The sequence below is a fragment of the Ahaetulla prasina genome, chromosome 2 (genome assembly GCF_028640845.1).
Source record: "Ahaetulla prasina isolate Xishuangbanna chromosome 2, ASM2864084v1, whole genome shotgun sequence".
NCBI classification, from domain to species: domain Eukaryota; kingdom Metazoa; phylum Chordata; class Lepidosauria; order Squamata; family Colubridae; genus Ahaetulla; species Ahaetulla prasina.
Genome location: NC_080540.1, coordinates 219,631,644 through 219,652,381, shown reverse-complemented (window position 1 = coordinate 219,652,381; position 20,738 = coordinate 219,631,644). Strand labels below are relative to the sequence as shown.

Sequence of the window (20,738 nt, the reverse complement as noted above, 5' to 3'; positions counted from 1 at the left end):
AGGAAAGCTATCCTTTGTTATTTCTTGGGAAATGACCCTGAATGCAGCAAAAGAAAAAGACACATTTTTAGAACTTGCTGTGTTATTATATACCCTTGGTATGAGGCGTAAACAAAACTCTTAAGTGACTCACATGTTTCTTGGCTGGATGGAGCTTCTAAAACTGCTTTCTCTTCCATACTGGAGATCGATAAAACATGGTTTTTGAATCCTGTTCTTTCACCCCTTTGTTTCCTGGGGATTCACCTTCAGCTGCCAAATACGTTCTGTTTTTACTGACCAAAAATATATATATATATATATATCTCACCGATTCATTCCTGAAAATAATCTTTTTTTAAAAAAAAAAAAATCATGTGCAATCATAACTGTGATGACCTGAATTTTCACCTTTCAAATTTTAATAATATACGTTTTCTCAATTTCACAGTCAGGGGCCTTCTGGTACGATTCCCTTCACAGATGCTGGATCTACCTCTCTATACATTCAGCAAATTAGACTTAGAATAACTTTATTGTCATTTTGAATGTACACTAACCGGCATACATTGAAATGAAATTTTGTGGCATACAGCTCTCAAAGGATCACTACCTCCAATATACACTACATAAACATGACTAAATAAATAAATAAATAAATAAATAAATACAAATACTGTTTCTCCAAAAAGATGACCCACCTTGAAAAGAAGCCCTATCACGTTTTTGAGTGCATGTGATCAAATTAAGCCCCACCCACAAAATTAGCCCTAATTAATATCCCGTCCATCACGGGGTGCAGGGTGGTGGGGCAAGGCACACAGATAAAAAATAAGCTAGGGTGAGAATGGGGCAGTGGAGCTGCCCTACTTACCAGGCCTCACACAGCCCGACACCTGCCTCACCTTCTTCTGCAGCCGATTCTTCTGCAGCCACTTGCCGCCACTCACAGTCATCACCTTGGCCTCTGTTTCACCTTCAGATGCCTGTCAAAAGGCATCTAAAGGCGAAACGGAGGCCAAGGCGATGCGTGTGAGTGGCAGCAAGTAGTCACAGAAGAAGTGGGCCAGCAGTGGGCTACTGCTGGGCAGGGCTGTTGGTGCCACCGCTGTGAGGTGAGTCAATAATTAAAGGTAAAGGTAAAGGTTCCCCTTGCACATACGTGCTAGTCGTTGCCAACTCTAGGGGGCGGTGCTCATCTCTGTTTCAAAGCCGAAGAGCCAGCACTGTCCGAAGACGTCTCCGTGGTCATGTGGCCGGCATGACTAAATGCCAAAGGCGCACGGAACGCTGTTACCTTCCCACCAAAGGTGGTCTCTATTTTTTCTACTTGCATTTTTACGTGCTTTCAAAACTGCTAGGTTGGCAGAAGCTGGGACAAGTAATGGGAGCTCACCCTGTTACACTATAATTAATAATAATTAATTACAATAATTAAAAAACTAAATTATTAAAAAACAATAATTAGAACCCTCCAAAAAGAAGGCCTAGCCATTTTTTCAGGGGCCAAAAGAAAAGAAGACCCGATCTTTTTTTTGGAGAAACACGTTACATACCCACATATATTATATGACATCGAGAAACAACACAGTCTAGTTCGGATGTATATATGTGCATGGGGAGAAAAACTAATCTTGTGAGTTAATTATATAAGATAAATCAGAAGGTCCAAACAAATGAACTCTTATTACATCTCAGTATCTTTGTTTTCACCTATTTCCTTACTCGAGATAACTTCCAAAATACAAACATTATGTTGTTATTAGCCGGCTAAGCTATTAGATAAAGTACTCCCTCCATCTTGCAAATCAGAGGACAAACAAATTATGGCGTAAAGGTATCTTTGCTCTAAAAAAGAATCTAGATCTGAAGCTTTGGGTAGCTTAATCTCTTTAGAAGAAGTTCATTAGAGCAGAGCACTGACATTTCAATCTTTCACAAATTATTTTAATCCCAGAAGTCACAGCAGGGCACTTAATGGGAACCTAACTATTCTGGATTAAAATTGTGATTTAGCTTTAGCCTTGTACCAGTTGTGCTATTTCATCGTTTGGATGATGCTCCCATTCACTGTTGCAGGAGATGTGTTTCTCTTTTGTTTAATTACAGAATCCCTGCTTTCTGAGGTATGTATAAAATGTGAGAGGTTGCAAATTTACCCTAACAGATTTTCTAATTCATTTAACAGGCATTTGTTCAGCAACTGTTTAAAGTTTTAATGGCACTGAATGAATATTATTTACAGCGACTGTAGTACTTCCACGGTTACATTACCAAAATTTGGACACTTGGCAGCCCTCCCCATTTATGACCTCAGGAGTGCTATAATTCCCTCCACCCACATGTCTCCACCTCTGCCTCTGTCCTTTTGGCTGCCTCATACTCTGCCACCTGCATCCACCCTGCCTCGCACTCCACTGCCTCTGTCAGCTTGCCACCTCTACATTGTACCCTTGCACCCGATCTCCTTGCGTTCCATCATCCTGCTTCACCTCCAGAAGATGGACTTTTGATGTCTTCTTCCCCTGCTGTTAGTGAGGCATGTCCAGCTTGGCTGCTGCCAGTGCAACAAGAGCTGCTGCCAGTGCACAGTCTTCCTGAAGCTTCACGCATACCTTGGGAAGACCTTGCAGAGCCAGCAGCTGTGAAGGGCTAGACTGGGTGCTCCTCAGCAAGGGGAGGTCAGCGGAAGGTAACAAGAGTACAAGACAGCGGAGGTGCAAGCTGACAGAGGTGGCTGCAACCAAAAGAGCAGAGATGGTGGGGATATTGGTGCATGAGGCAATACTGACAGGGCAGGAGAAGCATGAAGTCCTCATCTAACAACCGCATCTCAACCCGCCTAACGATCACAACCAGGACTGCCAAAGCTGCCATCCTTAAGCAGTGTGGTCACATAATATTTGCCTAGTGACTGCATCGCTTAACAGTGGAAATCCTGGTGCTAATTCAGGCCATTAAGTGAGGACTGTCTCTATCGAAAAGTTTAATGAGAACTCTTTATCATTACTAGCCATGCTGAGGACACATTAAGACCATGGTAGAAAGTATTGCTGTTTGTATGGAGGCAAGAGATTTTACGATAGAATGATGCGTTTGCAGTCAAAGAAAAGATACTGTGCAGTTAAGGAAATGTTGGCCATCTTTAAAATCAAATTGTTTTTGTGGAAATATCAGCATGAGTTGTAAGGAGGGAGATTAAGATACCATTGGAGGGAAAGAAAAGCTCTGTCAGATAAGAGTGATTAAAATGCAGTTATGTGTGTTGTGTTTTAAAGACATCTTACATGGCTGAATCAGAAATCAGGGTCCTGTGGTGTTGAGTGTAGTTCCATGGATTTTACAAAGAGAATGCTTTTGTGAGCTTTTGTTTTTTTATTCAGTAGTCAGGAAATAGTTCCTACTGTGTATTGCTCGGACTGTTGGGTGTTCTGTCTCTTCTCACTTTTTGTACAGAAAGAGGACCTTGTTGGTTCTAGATTATACAAGTAAAGGTAGGAGAATCAGCTGAGGCTAAAATTGGAATGTACTGCAGATCTAACCTAGCATGTTGTAGCAAAATGATGTGTGTGTGTGTGTGTGTGTGTGTTTGTGTGTGAAGTTATTCATTTTTTGAAAACTAAAAGAAACTAGAGCCTATGATTGTGGTTGAAAGAAAAATTGTCCATTGGAAAGTAAAATTACAAGAGTGAGGCACTGAGGCAGGGGCCCCAAACCCACAAGCTATCCTTTTACATTAAAGTGTAATAATTTATACAGAATAAAATCACTTTTTAAAATCTCTTGGAATGAATGTGCAACAAAATCTTGCAGCAGTAATTACAACTGGTAATATATCTTTCACTAATGCTTTATGTACCCTAAACAATTTTCTAATTATTTTGTTTTTCCCTCCCACAATAAATTTTCATGAGCTGTGATTATTGCAACTCATATTTAAAGGAAACTGGTGAAGCTGGAAAAGATTGAGTTCCCCAATTCCCCTCTAAGTCACAATTAAGAATTCACTTGAATCCTAGTTCTCTAGTTCCAAGTCAGCACTTTGTTTTTTTAAACTTCATTTACAATATTACAATGAAGCCTTAACCTGATATCTTAGTGATGTACACCATTTAAACTTAGTTTAAAATTCATATTAAAACTATGCATGCAAAGCAATAAAATACTAAAACTTTTGAAAGCAAAAAATATAACTCATAAAAATCCCATAAATCCCTTCAAAATCCTAAGATTTTTTTTAAAAAGTTATTCATCTAAAGCTCCAGAAATTAAAGAATTTGTGTTAGTGAGCATTTCTGGAAATGATATTTTACAACTAAGGTGATACCAGTAAAACAGTTCTCTCCTTAGAAAATTCCATCCAACAAATACAACTTAGCTGAGAAAGAGTCTCTTTCATAAACAAACAAACAAACAAATCTGTATTTTGTCTGTAAGCAGGTCTCAAATAATGAGATAGCCATTAATTGGTCTCAAAGACAGAGAGTACTCCTTACTGCCATCTAGTGGTCCACAGTTTTACAGCCCAGATATGAGAACTAGTCTAAGGCCTTAGAACAGGGATGTCCAAACTTGGCCCTTTGAAGAGTGGTGGATATTTATAGCTCATGCTGGCTGGGGAATTCTGGGAGTTGAAGTCCACCACTCTTCAAGGGGCCAAGTTTGGACACCCCTGCCTTAGAATCACCAATCAATCATGATTATAAGTAAATGTTCAAAAGAGACCTGCAAGGGTAAACCATAGAGCTGTCTGACAGCTGGCGGGGGGGGGGAACCTTACTCTTTCTAAATTCAAAATGGAACATCCAAAGAGTTAAGTTCTAGGATTAATATCATGCTGAGATTCTATTAGTGATGTGTCAATGAGAAAATGCAGTAATGTTTTAGATCAGGGGTATCAAACTCAAGGCGGCCCTCCCGAGCTCCATTTTTGCTGACAGAGGGTTGCAGGAGGCTGTCTCAGCTGAAAACAGGGAGCCCGTTTTTGCTGGCAGAGCGCTTGGGCCACCACAGGTGCCCAACATGAGTGATGTCATGCTGGCCACACCGACCCTGACCACAGTCCCCCAGCCCCTCCACCCCACCCGAGATCAAACACAACCCTGATGCAGGCCTCAATAAAATCATGTTTGATACCCTGGTTTAGATAAAACACTTCCAGTGGCTGAGTTCCCACAACATGTTGTTACCAAGCATTCAGTAGTGACTCGCGTCCTCTCATTTGGACAACAGTTCTGCTCTCACATACTACAGCCAATGTGATGGGTGTTATGCACTGTATCAGTTCCTATGTGTCAACAGGCAGACTGCGATCTTTTGCATCAGTTGTAGCCTTCAAGTCAACTTCAAAGACTAGCTCAAACGGAGAAGTAAATCATATTACAGGACTACTGAAACAGGGATGGGTTCTAATTTTTTTTACTACCGGTTCTGTGGGCGTGGCTTATTTTGTGAGTGTGGCTTGATGGTCATGTGACAGTGGGTGTGGCTTGATGGTCATGTGACTGGGTAGGCGTGGCCAACTCAATGTCACTCATGTCAAGGAGTACCTCACCTGGCCCCTCCCCTTCCAGCCATTCCTTGTCACACCCAGCCTCAACGTATCTATAGTTCTGCAAAAATGTTGTTCACCTTTTTTCAACTTTATTATCTACATACTATAGATCAGGGGTCTCCAAACTTGGGCACTTTAAGACTTGTGGACTTCAACTCCCAGAATTCCTCAGCCTTTGCTGTCTTAAAGTCTTAAAGTGGCCAAAGTTAGAGACCTCTGCTATAGATGCACTTTCATGAACCACTGAAAGGAGGAAATGGCTCACATGCTTTGCCCAAGAGCGTGATAGGCAACGTGTTTTAAGGGGTTGCTAGAAAGAAGGGGGGAAGTATTTTCCAAAGCACCAGAAGGCAAAACAAGAAGCAATGGATGGAAACTCAACAAAGAGAGAAGCAACCTAAAACTAAGGACAAACTTCCTGACAGTGTGAACCTATATAGGTTTCAGTCATAATTTCACATATAAAATAGCCATTCATGTAATACAACCTGCATATTGTTCAAACAATCATTAGTATTATGGCTGATGTTTGACAGGAAGCCTAAAATCCCCATTCCCTCCCCACTCCAGGGAAAGGTTACTTCAAAATCCCCATTCCCTCCCCACCCCACTAATCTGTTCTGGGAAGGAATCAAACTCCCCCTTCTTCTTTTCCCAAATAAAATATCCCAGATAATTAAGGAATAATCAAGCTGCTAGCAAGGAACCTGCCTGGAATTCCACATTCCTGCCAGCTGCATAAAGGAAACTTTGTAAGGAGAAAACAGCTACCGGTGCTTAGAGGTGGAAGCTGGAAGTTCGGCTCCATTTCAAGCAGGCAGAGAACTCATTCAAGACAGGATACTTCACAATTGAAATCACCCAAACCTTTTTAGAAACACAAAGCCCCATGTTGCACAAACCCCAAAACTTCAAAAGCTTTGAACCATATAAAAATTCCTCCACTTATCCAATTTGTTGTTCAGCTGACCCAGAATGGAGCTTCCAGCTCTGTCAATTTAAAGCGACAGCGTTCCCCCCCCCCTTCTTCTTTGCCAAGCGATCTCCTGGCTGAGAAGCAAGTCCTAATTTTTTCATTGTAGCCAATCAGTTGGGAGGCTTCTTGGCTTCTCAATTTAAAGCAACGGTGTCTTGCATTTTTTTTCTCTTCTTCGTCAAGTGAGCCCTGAGTTTTTTTCCTTCCAGCCAATCAGCTGGGAGTTGGGAGGCAGCAATAGATTGTGGGCGGGGCCAGGCAGAATTTTTACTACCGGTTCTCCGAATTACTCAAAATGTTTACTACCGATTCTTGCGAACTGGGGAGAACCGGTAGCAACCCACCACTGTACTGAAAGCTTACGAACAACATGTTGTAAGAACTCGGCATCTGGGGAACTTTGACTTACTCTTAAAAAACAAAAAAGGCAGAGGGAATGGTAGGCAGGTTTTCATAATCACAATCCCCTCTTTCTACAAAAACCTGTCCCTTGTCAAGCTCCAGACAGATGGGCATGTTTGTGATGGCATCATGGCAAGAACTACAAATATTCCAATAAGGTCTATTTAATGCTGCTCTTAGAAATAGCAAGTGAAATTTCTCGGCCTCATTTCTAGTAAATCAAGGTGGAATTTCTCTGAATGATTTCAAGTGATTTCTTGTCACCTGGGTTCAGCTCTGTTTATGAGATAACCTGCCAAGTTGATGTGCTGTGTCTTGATTGTTTATACCTATTTTCCTTTCCATGCCTTTCTTAGTTGTACACTCTTTCATTCCCACAAAGAAGAAGAAAAAAAGATTGGAATGATTCCCTCCCTATAATATTCAGGAACAACATCCAGGTGTTGTTCTTCATAAAACCTTCATAAAATTTCTGGAAAAGAAGGTAAACATAATTGCATGGTTCTGTCTGGTGGAGTCAGGTTATTGTGGCGTATTTAAGAATCATGATTAAGCAAACAATATTAATCATTTCATCAGCATGTTCTAACTGCCTGACTGGAATTAGTGCTGGCCAGGCACCAGGAAAGGGTTTGGGGAAGTCAGCTGCCATAGCTGCTACTGCCTTTCTGGAACAGCTGTAGAGCAGGGACGAGAAGGACTTGCAGAAGTGTGTATGCCAGGCCATTTGGTCTTTGGGTTTGCAATTAGTATGGCAACTTGATTAAAGAACAATAGCAAAACCTAAATAAGTTAACCAATCCCGGCCCTGCTTGGCTAAGTGATCTGTTTTGAATAGCAGCTAAGTAATGAGAGGGTCTTGTGCTAAAAAGACGGAAAGATGTTAAACTTAACTGTGAGAGAATATTGCATGTTTGTGCTGGCCCTTCTCACTAGAGATAGAAATTCATTCATTCTTGCCTTGGGGCCAGTGGCATAAGTATGCCTATACACTTTCCAGAGTGCTTGTATTTGCTCTTCAAGCAGCTTAAGTTTCACAGAAAACTTCTCCAAACACCCATTTGGCCATTTAAAACTGTGTTATTATTTTAATCAGGAAAATCAAAGAGAAGTACTATTTTACTCTTGCTTCTGATCGCCCGCAGAGTCTTGAGAATGTGCTAGGTTGACCGTGTGTGTTTTTTTAATTATTATTTTGGTTTCAAAAACAAAAAGACAAAGTGCTTAAACAATCCTATTCAACTGAGAGCAAAGCTAGACTGAGATCTCTGTATATATCTGTATGCTTTGTTGGACCTTTTGTCTTTATAAAAATAAATCAGTACAAGCCGGAACGTTTTGTAGGTTCAGCCAAGCCAGAATCAAATAAGAGATCTTGCTTGGCTCTGTGGATGCATGAATAAGCCAAGCTATAAAACCAGACTTCATACCTTCATGGAATTAAAAAAAAAGAAAGAGAGAGAGAAAAGAAAAATCAGCGACAAAGTTTCACTTGCTTTAGCACTTTCCCAGGCTGTTTACATGCTCAGGCTGATCTGGGCCTCAGCTCCCTGAATGTTCAACACAGGGGGTTTTGCAGCTTTTTCTAAGTATAAAAGCAGATCCCCATTGATTCTGGTTAAGAAGGAACAGAATCAGTTCCGCTAAAAGGAGCAGTTGTCAGCATTATGAGATTTGCAGACAACAGGAAGTACCTGTTCAGACTTCCTGTTCGCTGTGCTTTTTTCTGGGTAGCTCAAATTAGAATACTTCTGTTTCTCCTCCTCCTACATTCTGGGTCACCTACATAAAAATAAAAAACAAGATATTTACCTATAATTTCAAGAAGCTTCTTGAGTAGTGAATTATTAAGATTTTTTCGGGTGTGTGGTACTGCCTTTCTGATTCAATAACATTGGTTTTTTTCCACAACAACTATCTAGATGCATCATAATTACAGTGACTGAGATTATCTTTCCTTTCAGGAAGAAAAAGACCCATTTCTTAATTCTTACCCCTCACAAAACCTAAGTGATTACCACTGGTAATCTTGGCTGAAGACTTAAAGGCCAAAACGTCTCCTGTTGAAGATCCAGGATTGTATTTCTTTCATTAAACATAGCAGAACCAAGAAGAATGCTTCCCGAATCCTCAGGAACATTTATTGTTACTGAGCTAATTCAGTGGTTCCAATAACCTGACTCAGCATGAAGCAGGATCACATGTTCAGCAGTAACATTATATGCTTCAAATAAAGAGGAAATCCCTGCATAGGTAGCAAAGGGAAGAAATTCAGACAAAATTGAGAGGAATAGGAGACTCTGCCAACTGTTCTGTATGTGCCATGGACAAATGACAAATGAGATCAGGCAGGCTATAAACACTGTTAGAAAACTTACTTGCTTATAGCTACTGCAGGATCACTTTAATATAAGTCCCAGAAAAAGGAAGTCACAGTAATAAATGGAATTGAATGGAGAAGCAAGTGATTATTTTTTAATATGCTAAGTGGCTTAAAGTGATTTATGGTTAACTTGCCAGAAGCAATTTTCAACCATGTCAATTTTACAAGATCTGAACTTATCAATAAAGAAGTTAATAGTTTTTATTTTAGGACTGAATACTTAATTAAATTCAATTATGGAATATACTTTTAAGTAGACATGAACAGTGAACGTTCTATGCTTTGAAAATATTAGCAAGTCAAATATTGTATTCACTGATCGTCTCTATTAAAATAGTACAATGAAGGATGGGTTAAACTTTGACCAAATAAAATGGTTAACTACTTCTGTACACTTTGTATTTGTCCGTGGCACATGCATAGTATTCAAGGCTACTGAAAATTGGATTATCCTGTTCTCTCTGGTTTCTTTTAAACAATCCACCAAAATATTTGGGCAGTCCTTATTAATATTAGCATAACATTTAGCACAGATTAAAGAAGTTAAGTTGCATCCAAAAGCACCTCTCCTGGTAGATTAAGAAAAGGAATTTTAAGAATAGTAAGAAAAAAACTTTTTTAAAAAAATGAAGAGTTATTGATGCTGTGGATTGTAAAACTCTGCTTGTGTTAGATTGAAGTAACACAAATATACATAGTGTTTTTCTGGCTCATACTGCGTTACTGGCTAGTTTAGGTCCTTTTGGAAAGCAAAGCTAGCAAAGAATGCTTAAATAAACAAATACTTTAATCAAGCAATTTTCATGATTCTTCCCCCCTCCTTTTTTTTTTTTTTCATTTTCAAAGGAAAAGAAAAGTTGGCTAGGTCTATATATGTCTTTCTTCATTTTTGCGAAGTCAGAAGAAATACTGAAGGACAGGCAGCATTTTGTGAGAGTAGCTGCAATCCATTTCTTGTGCTGTAACTAGATTGTTGCTCTCTTGCTATTCACTTCTAGTTGTTTCTCGGTGCTAAATAAGCCGCAACCCTTTGCCTGTTTTCTTAGAGGAACTTGACAAATTCTGGGCAATTTTCTTCTCACTAGTCATGCTTAAACTTATACTATTACACATGAATGTCTAGTGAAAGTGCCGTGAAACACCTTGATGATTCTATGTCCCTTCAGACAAAGATAGGAGTACCATTGTTTGCCACTGGTGAACAAGGTTTTTTTTTTCTCTGCAGACTGGTTAATTAACTTATTACTAGAAGGACAGGCACTGGTCACAAGGGAATCAATGCATTTCTCAAGGTTCAATTTTCTTGAAGTTATTGTTGCTTCCAACCTGTATCAAAGAACATTATACAGAATAGTAGTATAATGGTATAATAGTAGTCTTTTGACCTTTTTCTGTTCGTTTTTAGGATTGCCCTCCAGAAGCAGGTGATTTTCGTACCCAGCAGTGTTCAGCACACAACGATGTCAAGTATCAGGGACAGTTTTATGAATGGCTTCCTATCCCTAATGATCCTGACAACCCGTGTTCATTGAGGTGCCAGGCAAAGGAGACAAACCTTATTGTGGAACTGGCACCTAAAGTCCTGGATGGAACACGATGTTACACTGAGTCACTGGACATGTGCATTAGCGGCTTGTGCCAGGTAAGGAATGCATTGTTTTGCCGGTTTCTCCATCTTTCAGTTTACACAGTAGTCCCTGTTTAGTGACTTCCTCATTTAACGATGACTTTCAGTTACAATTGTGATGAAAAATCGCAATCCTCACATCTATGACCTCTGCTTTGTAAAGCAGCGAAAAGCTGATCATAAACAACTATGGTTCACTTAGCAATTGCTTCACTTAGCAACTGAATTGATGGTCACAATTGTCACTAAACGAAGACTACCCAGATAAACTGGTTATCCATAGTTTACTCAGTTCTGCCCTCCCACTAATGTGCCATTTATTTTTCTAGTCTTTAAAGTATTTGTGCCACTTCCAGAATCAGTTATATTTTTTTTATTTCTGTCATGGATTTGATGATAATTTAAATTGATAACTTTCAAATTTCTTTATCCTTTATTTGGTTACTTACATTTCCAATTTTTTTCTCGGCTCTGTAATGTTTTGTTCATGTAGCTCCACTGAGATGAGAGTCATGCCCCTGATTTTGGTGCCATGATCCCTGGGACCATTATGACTTGGCCTTCTCATGACATTGCCTTCATCTCATCCCCAGCCTAAAGCAGCCAAAAGGGATGCTAAACTATCCCAATGTTAAAATAGCATTGTTCCTTTTCTTTTGGCACAATTGTTGCTACTAAAAGAATGATAAACCTTTTTTTAAAGTTGGGTCTTTAAAAAGAACACTAGTATCGTGCTGCATGGAAGGTCAGTTGAATCATGTTCTGCCACTGCTTCTGACAAACAGTGGGAGGACCTACTCTTGCCGCACTCCTGTGCCATTTTTCCTACTTGCTGCCATTTCCTTGACATTAGTTGAGGACAGAACAATCTCTCTGTTCCATCTTTCCATCATCTCTGGGACCTTTCTGTGGGCTATTTTGGGACGTGGCTTTAGCATTTCTTCAGAAATAACCTGATAGTCCTCACCTATGATCTGCTTTTAAGGCAGTTTGTTAGGTGCATACAATAACCTTTCTAAGCACGTGCCTACATTCACCTATCTCCGCTCATGAAACATTAAGAACAGTGACTAGTATTGGCTTCTCTTTCCAGCAGGTGATGTCCACAGGAGGATAAATAAAGCCAGTTTCTTAGTTAATTTGTCCAGTATCAAACCAACACTGCCTGCCTTCTTTTGGCAAAATACGAATCAGTAGTGAAGACAGTGCAGTATACTGTGCCCTCATACTTTTCTACTAATTCATGAAGAATAACACTTAAAGACAGATATCTTTGGAGAAAACTGACAAGAGCTGCATTAATCCAGAATGTTTTTAAAAACTGGAGTTTTACCCGTCCTCTTTTTTATTAGTACAGTATTTGGAACAAATGCATTATGGAAATGTCTACAGCTTTAGGAAGGCCTTGTTCAGCGGTGGTTTCACAAATTCTTATCATCAGTTTGCCGTGCGCATGCTCGCTTTGCGTTCACACACACTTTCCATGCATGCTTCCAATCTTATGTGCATGTGCTTTGCTTCCACGCATGCGCACTGCCTCGAAAATGTGGCTAAATAGGATGGCATTATGTCAGAGCAGGGGGGCGGGGGCGGGCCCACCCACAGTCCCGCTACCAGTTCGTCCGAACTGGTATGAACCGGCTAAATACCACTTCTGGCCCTGTTACTTCTACAACCTTACTATGTATTAGAGTCTCATGTAGCTCTGATATCATCAGTGAAGGTGTTCCTCAGAATTTATAGCACCCATTTCCAGATACCAGATAAAACTTATTTATTTGAGTAGTAATTTCCTAAAAATCGGGACAGAAACATTGGGCTACATGAGAGAAGCAAGCATACCTGTACACCAGGTGAAGAGATGAAAAAAAAAATTCATTGCTTTGGAGATTGCTTACCATAACCAAGTTTTATAGGCTCCTTCACTTCAGGAAATCCTAGTTTTATAGATAATAGGGCTGTGCACATTTCGATAATGAAATGGACCTGATTTTTTCCAGCCTTCCATGTCAGTTTGTAAAAAAGTAACTTCATATTAAATGTCATAACTTTTTAAACTGACCTGGAGGCTGAAAAAGCAGAGCCTTCTTAATGAATAGCTGAGAGGTGTTAATCTTTGCAAACATATTAGACCAACCTTTCTAATTATTTTTGAAACATGCACAGTCCTAACTTTGGCATATAATAAAGATCTATGTCTATCCCCCAATAACCTTTAGTTTTATAATTTCAGTGCAGGAAATCTAGAGAAATACTGATATCACATTAGTATATTAGGGCAAAATTGTAGACTATACTGACTATACTGGCCACAAACTGGAACAAAAACTCTGATCTAGAACTCAAGCATTTTTTCTTTCCTCCAAGGAAAATTAGTGACGATGGGTTAAAACAGGGCTGTCAAACTCAAGGCCCATAGAGTGTTAAAACTGACCGGCGGGGTCACCCTGGAAGCAGCGAAGGACCAGCCTGCGGTGCCTCTGCAAGCAAAAACAGAACTCACGAGGGCCATACGGTTTTCACTGGCAAAGGATTGCAGGAGGCTGTCACAGCAGAAAACGGAGCTCGCAGGCCTGTTTTTGTTGGCAGAGTGCTCAGGTCACCACAGGCTTTTTACTCTTCAAGCAGCTTGATGTCGAGCTGGCCACCCCCACCCTCGCCACCCCCACTCATCCCCTCCACCAAAGGCAAAAACAACCCTGATGGGGCCATCACTGACATCGTGTTTGACACCCCGGGTTTAAAGATGGGAAGTTACTGGATCAAGGGAGGAACCATGAAAAATACAATAATGTTACCCGCACACAAACATTCATTCATTACACGCACACACAAACACACACGCCCATATTCATTCATTCATTCATTTGTTCGTTCATTCATTCATTCATTCATGTTTTAATCAACTGTTTATTTAACTAGAACAACTTTTCCCAAAAAGATGCCACATCTTGACAGTGGAGTGTTTTCTGGAATTGAGTGAAATAATAGGATGGTGAACAATTATTCCTAGGAAGTATTGAGAAATGGAAACTTCAGTTCCCATTGATAACTAGGTTAAAGAAAGAAGGATTGTTTGCAATGGCTGTCATCATTATGTATATAAACCCCAGTATCTATTGTATTTTTTATAAATAACAACTTTATCCAAATGACTGCATTCACTTATATTTGTGCCACAATTTGTAATAATTGTGGAATTATTTTATCTATGTCTAATTCCAAGCTTTAGGATACATATGAATGTACCCTAGCTTTTAAAAAGCAGCTTAAGAAGCTAACACTGTTGAGGTTTTCTGAAGGAACAGTTCCAGATTTCATAGTTTTGCTCATCCATAACCCTGTATAAAACTTGACGTTTTATTACCCTTTGAACGGAATCTCCTCTCTATTTCTTTATTTCTAGTTTATTTCTCTTAATGATCTTTTGACCTAAAGAATATCTTTATTGTTAAGAAAGATGTTTAGGCTTAATTGAATGTGATCCGTAATGGACAGCTTAGCTAATAATGAATTGGAACAGGGACTTCTCTCTTTGATTTCAGGAGAAGATACCGAAATGGCTTTTGGGGAAAAATTTGATTTGAATAGTTCAAGGCCCTGGTGAGCTGTTTTGCAATTGATTAATAAGACACTTAAGAGGACTGTGTATTTAACTTGCCCTTCCCATTTAGCCAAAATGCTTAGGCTTAGCACAAGATGTACATCTGGATGTACATTAATTATCTAATTAGCTGAGGAACTGTTAGCCCAACCATAAAGGCTGGTCAGTCTTTATAATCTAATTGCAGGACACACCTTTCTGACAAAATATTTCCACAGAAACATGCTAATAAAGAATAACCTTTGTGACAGCATATGTTTTTGTATTCACGTCCTTGAGAATTGGGAGGAATAGAAAAAAATATAATTCACTCCGTTGATCTGATTTCTCTAACCTGATGACCCCAAATGATGAAATGTGCATTTGATATGTCTTTATGTTGTGATGTGATGTTGTACAGAATTATAGAATGGAGTTTACATTATATTGTCATACATACCTGTGGTCCCCAACCTTTCTGGCTTTGTGAACTGCCGATGGCAGCAGTGGCTGCGGGAGGATGGTCTTGCACAAGGAGCAGGGGCGTGCTTGCTCATGCATCTCCATTTGCACAAGCATCAGGCATGTGCTCTTGCCACTTACATAAATGGAGCTTCTCATATAAGCACATATGTCCGTTGTTCATGAAAGTGGAACTGTGCATGCAAGCAACGCTCGCCCACTGCTTCCACGGTCTGGTTCCAAATGGGCCAGGCTGGGGGTTGGGGACCCCTGATAAATACCATTAAGTCTAATTATATACAGAGGAAGATGCATCTCTCATTTAGTATTTCCAATAATGGGTTCAAGTTTGTGGGAGAAATGGTAAAATAATCTGAAAGGAAGATGAAGTAAGGTTTTGGTTGCTTGTGTCAGCAGGAAAAATCAAAGCTAGGAGGTTTTTTTACAAGGATTGTGATCCTGGTAAAAACTAACTAGAAGAGTTAATGCCAGGTTCATACCAAAGCTTGTTTGTTTAAAGTGGCCAGACACTAAGCAAGGATTTGCTTACTTTCAGGAGCTGGTCTATGTATTGAAGCAATAACAAAGCCAGTTAAAAAAAATACTAATCTACCCACAAGCACAAATTTTAGTTCAGGTTCAGATGAACTGGTCCAGATCCCAAAAGGGTTCAAATAACAAGCTCTCATGGCAACATGTTAGATCTGGAAGTTGTGCAAAGATGTGAGTGGAGGATATATAGACCCTGTTGCCCTGAGCTGACCCCTTCTAGTGCATAGATTTGCAGAGTACAGCCTTTTATCAAAAGTGTAAGTTTATCAAAAGTATCCTCAATTAACTTCTTGAAAATATCTGGATACTGAGTTTGTTCTTGCATCGGTCAAGTTCTTAAAAACGCAATATAACACAACTCCTTTTCTAATGGAAAATAAGACTCCTCGCCAGGAAGAATCATAAAAGGAAAAATTCACACACACACAACAAGGCCCATTGGGTTTCCTTTCCCTCTCTTCCTCCTGGCATGCATCCCTACTGCATGGATTGTGGCATTTTAGCACCACTAGTAGGAAAACACAACCTATTGAAAAGCTAAATGCCTTGTGGCTTGTGCATGCCTGTGTGGTTCTGTCAGACGAGCAGGAAGGATGTTGAAGGATGATCGGAAGAAGATGGAAACCCCAAATGATTCCCATATCCTGATACACTTGATGCCTTGAGCCAGTCTCACAATGTTGTGCAAAAAAATGAAAAGAATCATGGCTCTTTTGCCACACAGCTCAGCCAAACCTCAAAAAGCATTCACTGATCTGTTTGGAGTGAGGAAATACCAAGTTCCTTTCTCGTTAATTCGAATAGTGTTTAGTGTTTATTTTGGGCCTGTGGGAGTCTTGTACATTCCCTCAGAAAAATGGTACTTTGCCTTCTAGAAGGGATAAGAATAAATTGCCAAGGTATTTAATACAAACTGTTCGAGATTTAAGCAAGTCGGTTACCTCGTCTTTCTAATCTAATTGATCCTTGTCAGATCAACTTTGAGCCAATATGTTCAGTTTGTAAGTTTATCTTTCTGCACCTTAGGAGCCCATTAGGGTTCTACTTGTTATAGAAATGGCTAGTACAAATAATCCTTGATTTACAACCCCAATGAGCCCAAAATTTCTGTTGCTAAACAAGACAATTGTTAAGTGAGTTTTGCCGCATTTTACATCTTTTGTTGCCACAGTTGTTGAGTGACTCACTGCAATTGTTAAGTTAGTAACACTGTTGTTAAGTGAATCTGACTTCCCCATTGACTTTGCTTCTCAGAAGGTCGCAAAAGGTGATCACATGCCCTGGGGGTATTGCAACCGTCATAAATATGAGCCAGTTGCCAAGCATTCAGATTTTGATCACATGACCATGGGGATGCTTCAATGGTCATAAGTGTGAAAAATGGTCATAAGTCACTTTTTTCAGTGTAACTTTGAATGGCACTGAAATGAATTGGTCGTAAATCGAGGATTACCTATACAGCAAATCCAGGAGAAGTCAGTCTAAACTTTCTCATACTTTTACTCTTTCCTAAGATTATATTTATGTGATCATTAGTGCTTCTATCTAGTTTCCTCAGGATCATCTCCACTGATTTTTCTGCCTGGTATGATTCCAGGATTACATAATGTATGCTTAAACTATAACAGCAAAATTTCCCAAAAACATAAATTTTTCGTAGGGATAAAATTGTAATCCCTAAACATAATATTTATATTTTAAGCACAAACTTCCAGAAAACTCTTAGGCTCATTTACCTGTCAAGAGATCTACTGATAATACCAGCAAAATAGGTGCAAAATAGGGTTAGGTAAAAGATTTTTACCTAAAAAGATATGGAATATAAACTAGGTTTCTTTGATCAAGGTTAAAATATATTTGTTACTGTTTCTGGTAACTTTCATTGGATTTTTGCAGACCAGGAATGAATGATGAGAGTTACTTAATTTAATGATTTATTTATAGGCAAGATATAGAGGAAGTCATAAATTATTGAGTTGAAAGGAAAGGAATATAGAGTGGGTTTGAGATTAAAAAATATGTGTTTAATTTCAGGTAACTCTTAATGGACTTTTGCTGATTAGGACTGGATGATGATAATTTTTTTAATAGATAACAGGTGGGATATGAGAAAAGGAGATCTTTTGTGATAGTATGAGAGAATAATATGGCTGCATAAGTGTTCACACCTTCTTACAAGTAGGGATATGTTCAGAATTAATCAATCACATTCAAACTGATAGTAAAGAATAGTATACACTTGAGCCATCAAATTAAAGTGACTCTGTTCAAGACCATATAAAGGTCAGCTGTTCTAGTAGGATTTTTCTGGCATTTACTCAATTGCTTCTTACAGCAAAAGCCACGGTCTGCAAAGAGCTTACAAAGCATAAAAGGGATCTCAGTATTGGAAGGTATCAGTCAGGAGAAGGGTACAAAATTTTTCCCCAGACATTAGATACTGTATATCGTGGAACACAGTGAAGACAGTCATCAACAAGTGGAGAAAATATGGCACAACAGTGACACTGCCAAGAACTGGATGTCCGTACAAAATTGATGGGAAAAAAAAACAAAAACAAGAAGAAAATTGGTCCAAGAGGCTGCTGAGAGGCCCACAGCAACATTAAAGGGGCTGCAGGAATTTCTGGAAACTACTGGTTGAGTATTACAGTACACCTGACAACAATTTTCTGTATTCTTCCTAGTTCTGGGCTATGGGGTAGGGTGGCAAGACAGAAGCGTTTTCTTGCAAAGAAAAATGTCCGAGCCCAATTATGTATTGCAAAAGCCATCATCAAATCTGACAAAAGCATGTGGAAAAATATGTTATGGTCTGATTGGACCACGGTTGGCCGTAATTCCGAAAAGCATGTTTGTTGCAAAAACGACCCTATGCATCACTAAACTAAACCATAGCCACAGTAAAGGATGGTGGTGACAACATTATACTTTCGGGCTGCTTTTCTTCAGCTGAAATTAGGACTTTGGTCAAGGTGGAGGGAATTATGGACAGTTCCAACTGTCTGTCAACTTTGGCACATAACCTTCAGACCTCTGCTAAAATGCTAAAGAGGAAGAGGAATTTCACTTTTCAACACAAGTCAAAGCATGCCTCCAAATCAGCAAAAGAATGGCTTCATCAGAAGAAGATCAAAATTTTGGAATAGCCCAGGTTTGAATCCAGCTGAAAATATGTAGGGTGACCCGAAGAGGGATGTGCATAGGTGATATCCTTGCAATTTGAGAGATTTAAAGTCCTTTTTGCAAGAAAGAGGGGGCAAAGCTTCACAAGACAAGATGTGCTATGTGGATAGGACACTACCCAGGGGTGAAATGCTCCCGGTTCGGACTGGATCTCCCGATCTGGTAGAGATCGTGGCGGGTGGTTTGGAGAACCGGTAGCAATCTCAGTGCAAGGCTCCGCCCACACACTCAGCTGTCATTACTTCCTGGTTTTAACCAGGAAGTAATGTGTTTTGTAACCTCTGCACATGCGCAGAAAGGTTTTGTGCATGCGCAGAGGGTCTGCGCGTACATGTGACACACATGCGTGAGCGAAGTGACCATACGCGCGGCGTGTGCACTTCCGAACTGATAATGAAGGTAAGTAGATTTCACCCCTGATCCTACCCCAAAAGACTCAACTGCTGTCATAAAATCAAAAGGTACTTCTACAAAGTATTCCTTTATGGGTGTACATCTGTATGCAGCCACATTATTCTGCCACCCCCCCAAAAAAAGATTTCAGTTTGTTTTTTAATTGAATTGTTCAGCTTATATGTTATAGTAAAGGTGAAAAAAATTCTGAAGTGGTTTATGTTGATCTGATTATTTTATATCTGAAAACCTGGCATTTTAACAGGGGTGTGTGAACTTTCTATATACACTGTATATATTTCTTTGCTGTTTAATTTTTTTTCTTTGCATGATTAATTTTATATATATATATATGTAGGTCTTTGGTTATTCGGGTTTTCTCCCACGTAAAATTGGAAGTGTCTTGGCGACGTTTCGACGAAGTCTCATTCGTCATCTTCATGCTTCAGCTTCATGCTTCTGGGAGCAATGTGTGATTGCAGCTGTTTCTTCCTTTTTAACTGCTAGTGGGGGTTTGAACTGATTCGGTGGGAGCTTGGCTGTGCTCTGATTGGCTGAGGGTTTTTTGTGCTCTGATTGGCTGGGGTGTGTGTCCTGTTTGGGTGGGGGCTTGGTTGTGCTCAGATTAGTCTGAGTTGCAGGGGGATTTGAGCTGGTGAGCTGCATTGCTGTTGTTTGGCTTTGTGGTCGTGGTCGTGCTACATCTTCATAGTGGGTGTCAGTCTGCTGCATGTATGGATTGGAGGGGTTTGAAATGGCTAATGTTGCAGCTGCGGTCTGGCTTCTGGTCCTTGGTCGTGCTTCATGATCAGTGTGGGTTTGGGTGTGCTTTCTGGGTGGATGTGTGGTGGTGACATCCTGTGTGGACCTCGTGAGTGTGGGTCCGGTGTCATTCCTCGTGTTAGGGACTCATTTGTCAATAAGGGCGGGTTTCCAAATGGCTGGTAGGCGGGAGGTATCATCTCGTTTGTTCATGCTGGGTGGGCGTTTTTCTATCTCGATGGCTTCTCTGATTATTCTGTTGTTAAAGTGTTCAGTTTTGGCGATAGTTCTGGTCTTTTTAAAGTCAATATCGTGTCCTGTGGCTTTAAGGTGTTGGACCAGGGAAGAAGTTGGTTCCTCTTTTTTGACTGAGTTCTTGTGTTCTTCAATGCGTGCACTTATTCTTCTGTTGGTTTGTCCAATGTATGTGGTGGGGCAGGCGGTGCATGGGATTTCATATACTCCTTGATTTTCTAACTCAATTTTGTCTTTGGGGTTTCTTAGGATGGTGGATATTTTTCGGTTTGTGCAAAACGCTGTCTTGATGTTGTGTTTGTGGAGGATCTTGCTGATTCTGTCTGTGGTGCCTTTTATATATGGGAGGAGGGCTGTGCCGTTTTCTTGTTCTCTGTCTAGATTTTAGTGGGGGGTTCTTTTTGGATTAGTTTGGTAATCTTATTTCTCTGGAATCCATTGGATGTTAGTATGTTACTGAGAGTGTGTAGTTCGGTTTTTAGTCAGTTCAGTTTACCCAATCAGTTCAAACCCCCACTAGCAGTTAAAAAGGAAGAAACAGCTGCAATCACACATTGCTCCCAGAAGCACGAAGCTGAAGCCTGAAGATGACGAATGAGATTTCATCGAAATGTCGCCAAGAAA

General features: G+C 39.9%; 1 protein-coding gene across 3 annotated transcripts in view; it reads left to right on the top strand.

Moving 5' to 3' along the window:
* ADAMTSL1 (ADAMTS like 1) overlaps window positions 1-20,738 on the top strand; it is a 288,623-nt gene that overhangs the window by 83,764 nt on the left and 184,121 nt on the right. For all 3 annotated transcript variants that reach the window (XM_058168823.1, XM_058168822.1, XM_058168821.1), the window contains exon 4: window positions 10,700-10,936. In XM_058168823.1, the coding sequence (XP_058024806.1) occupies window positions 10,700-10,936 (237 nt within the window). The remainder of the gene's footprint in view (window positions 1-10,699; window positions 10,937-20,738) is intronic.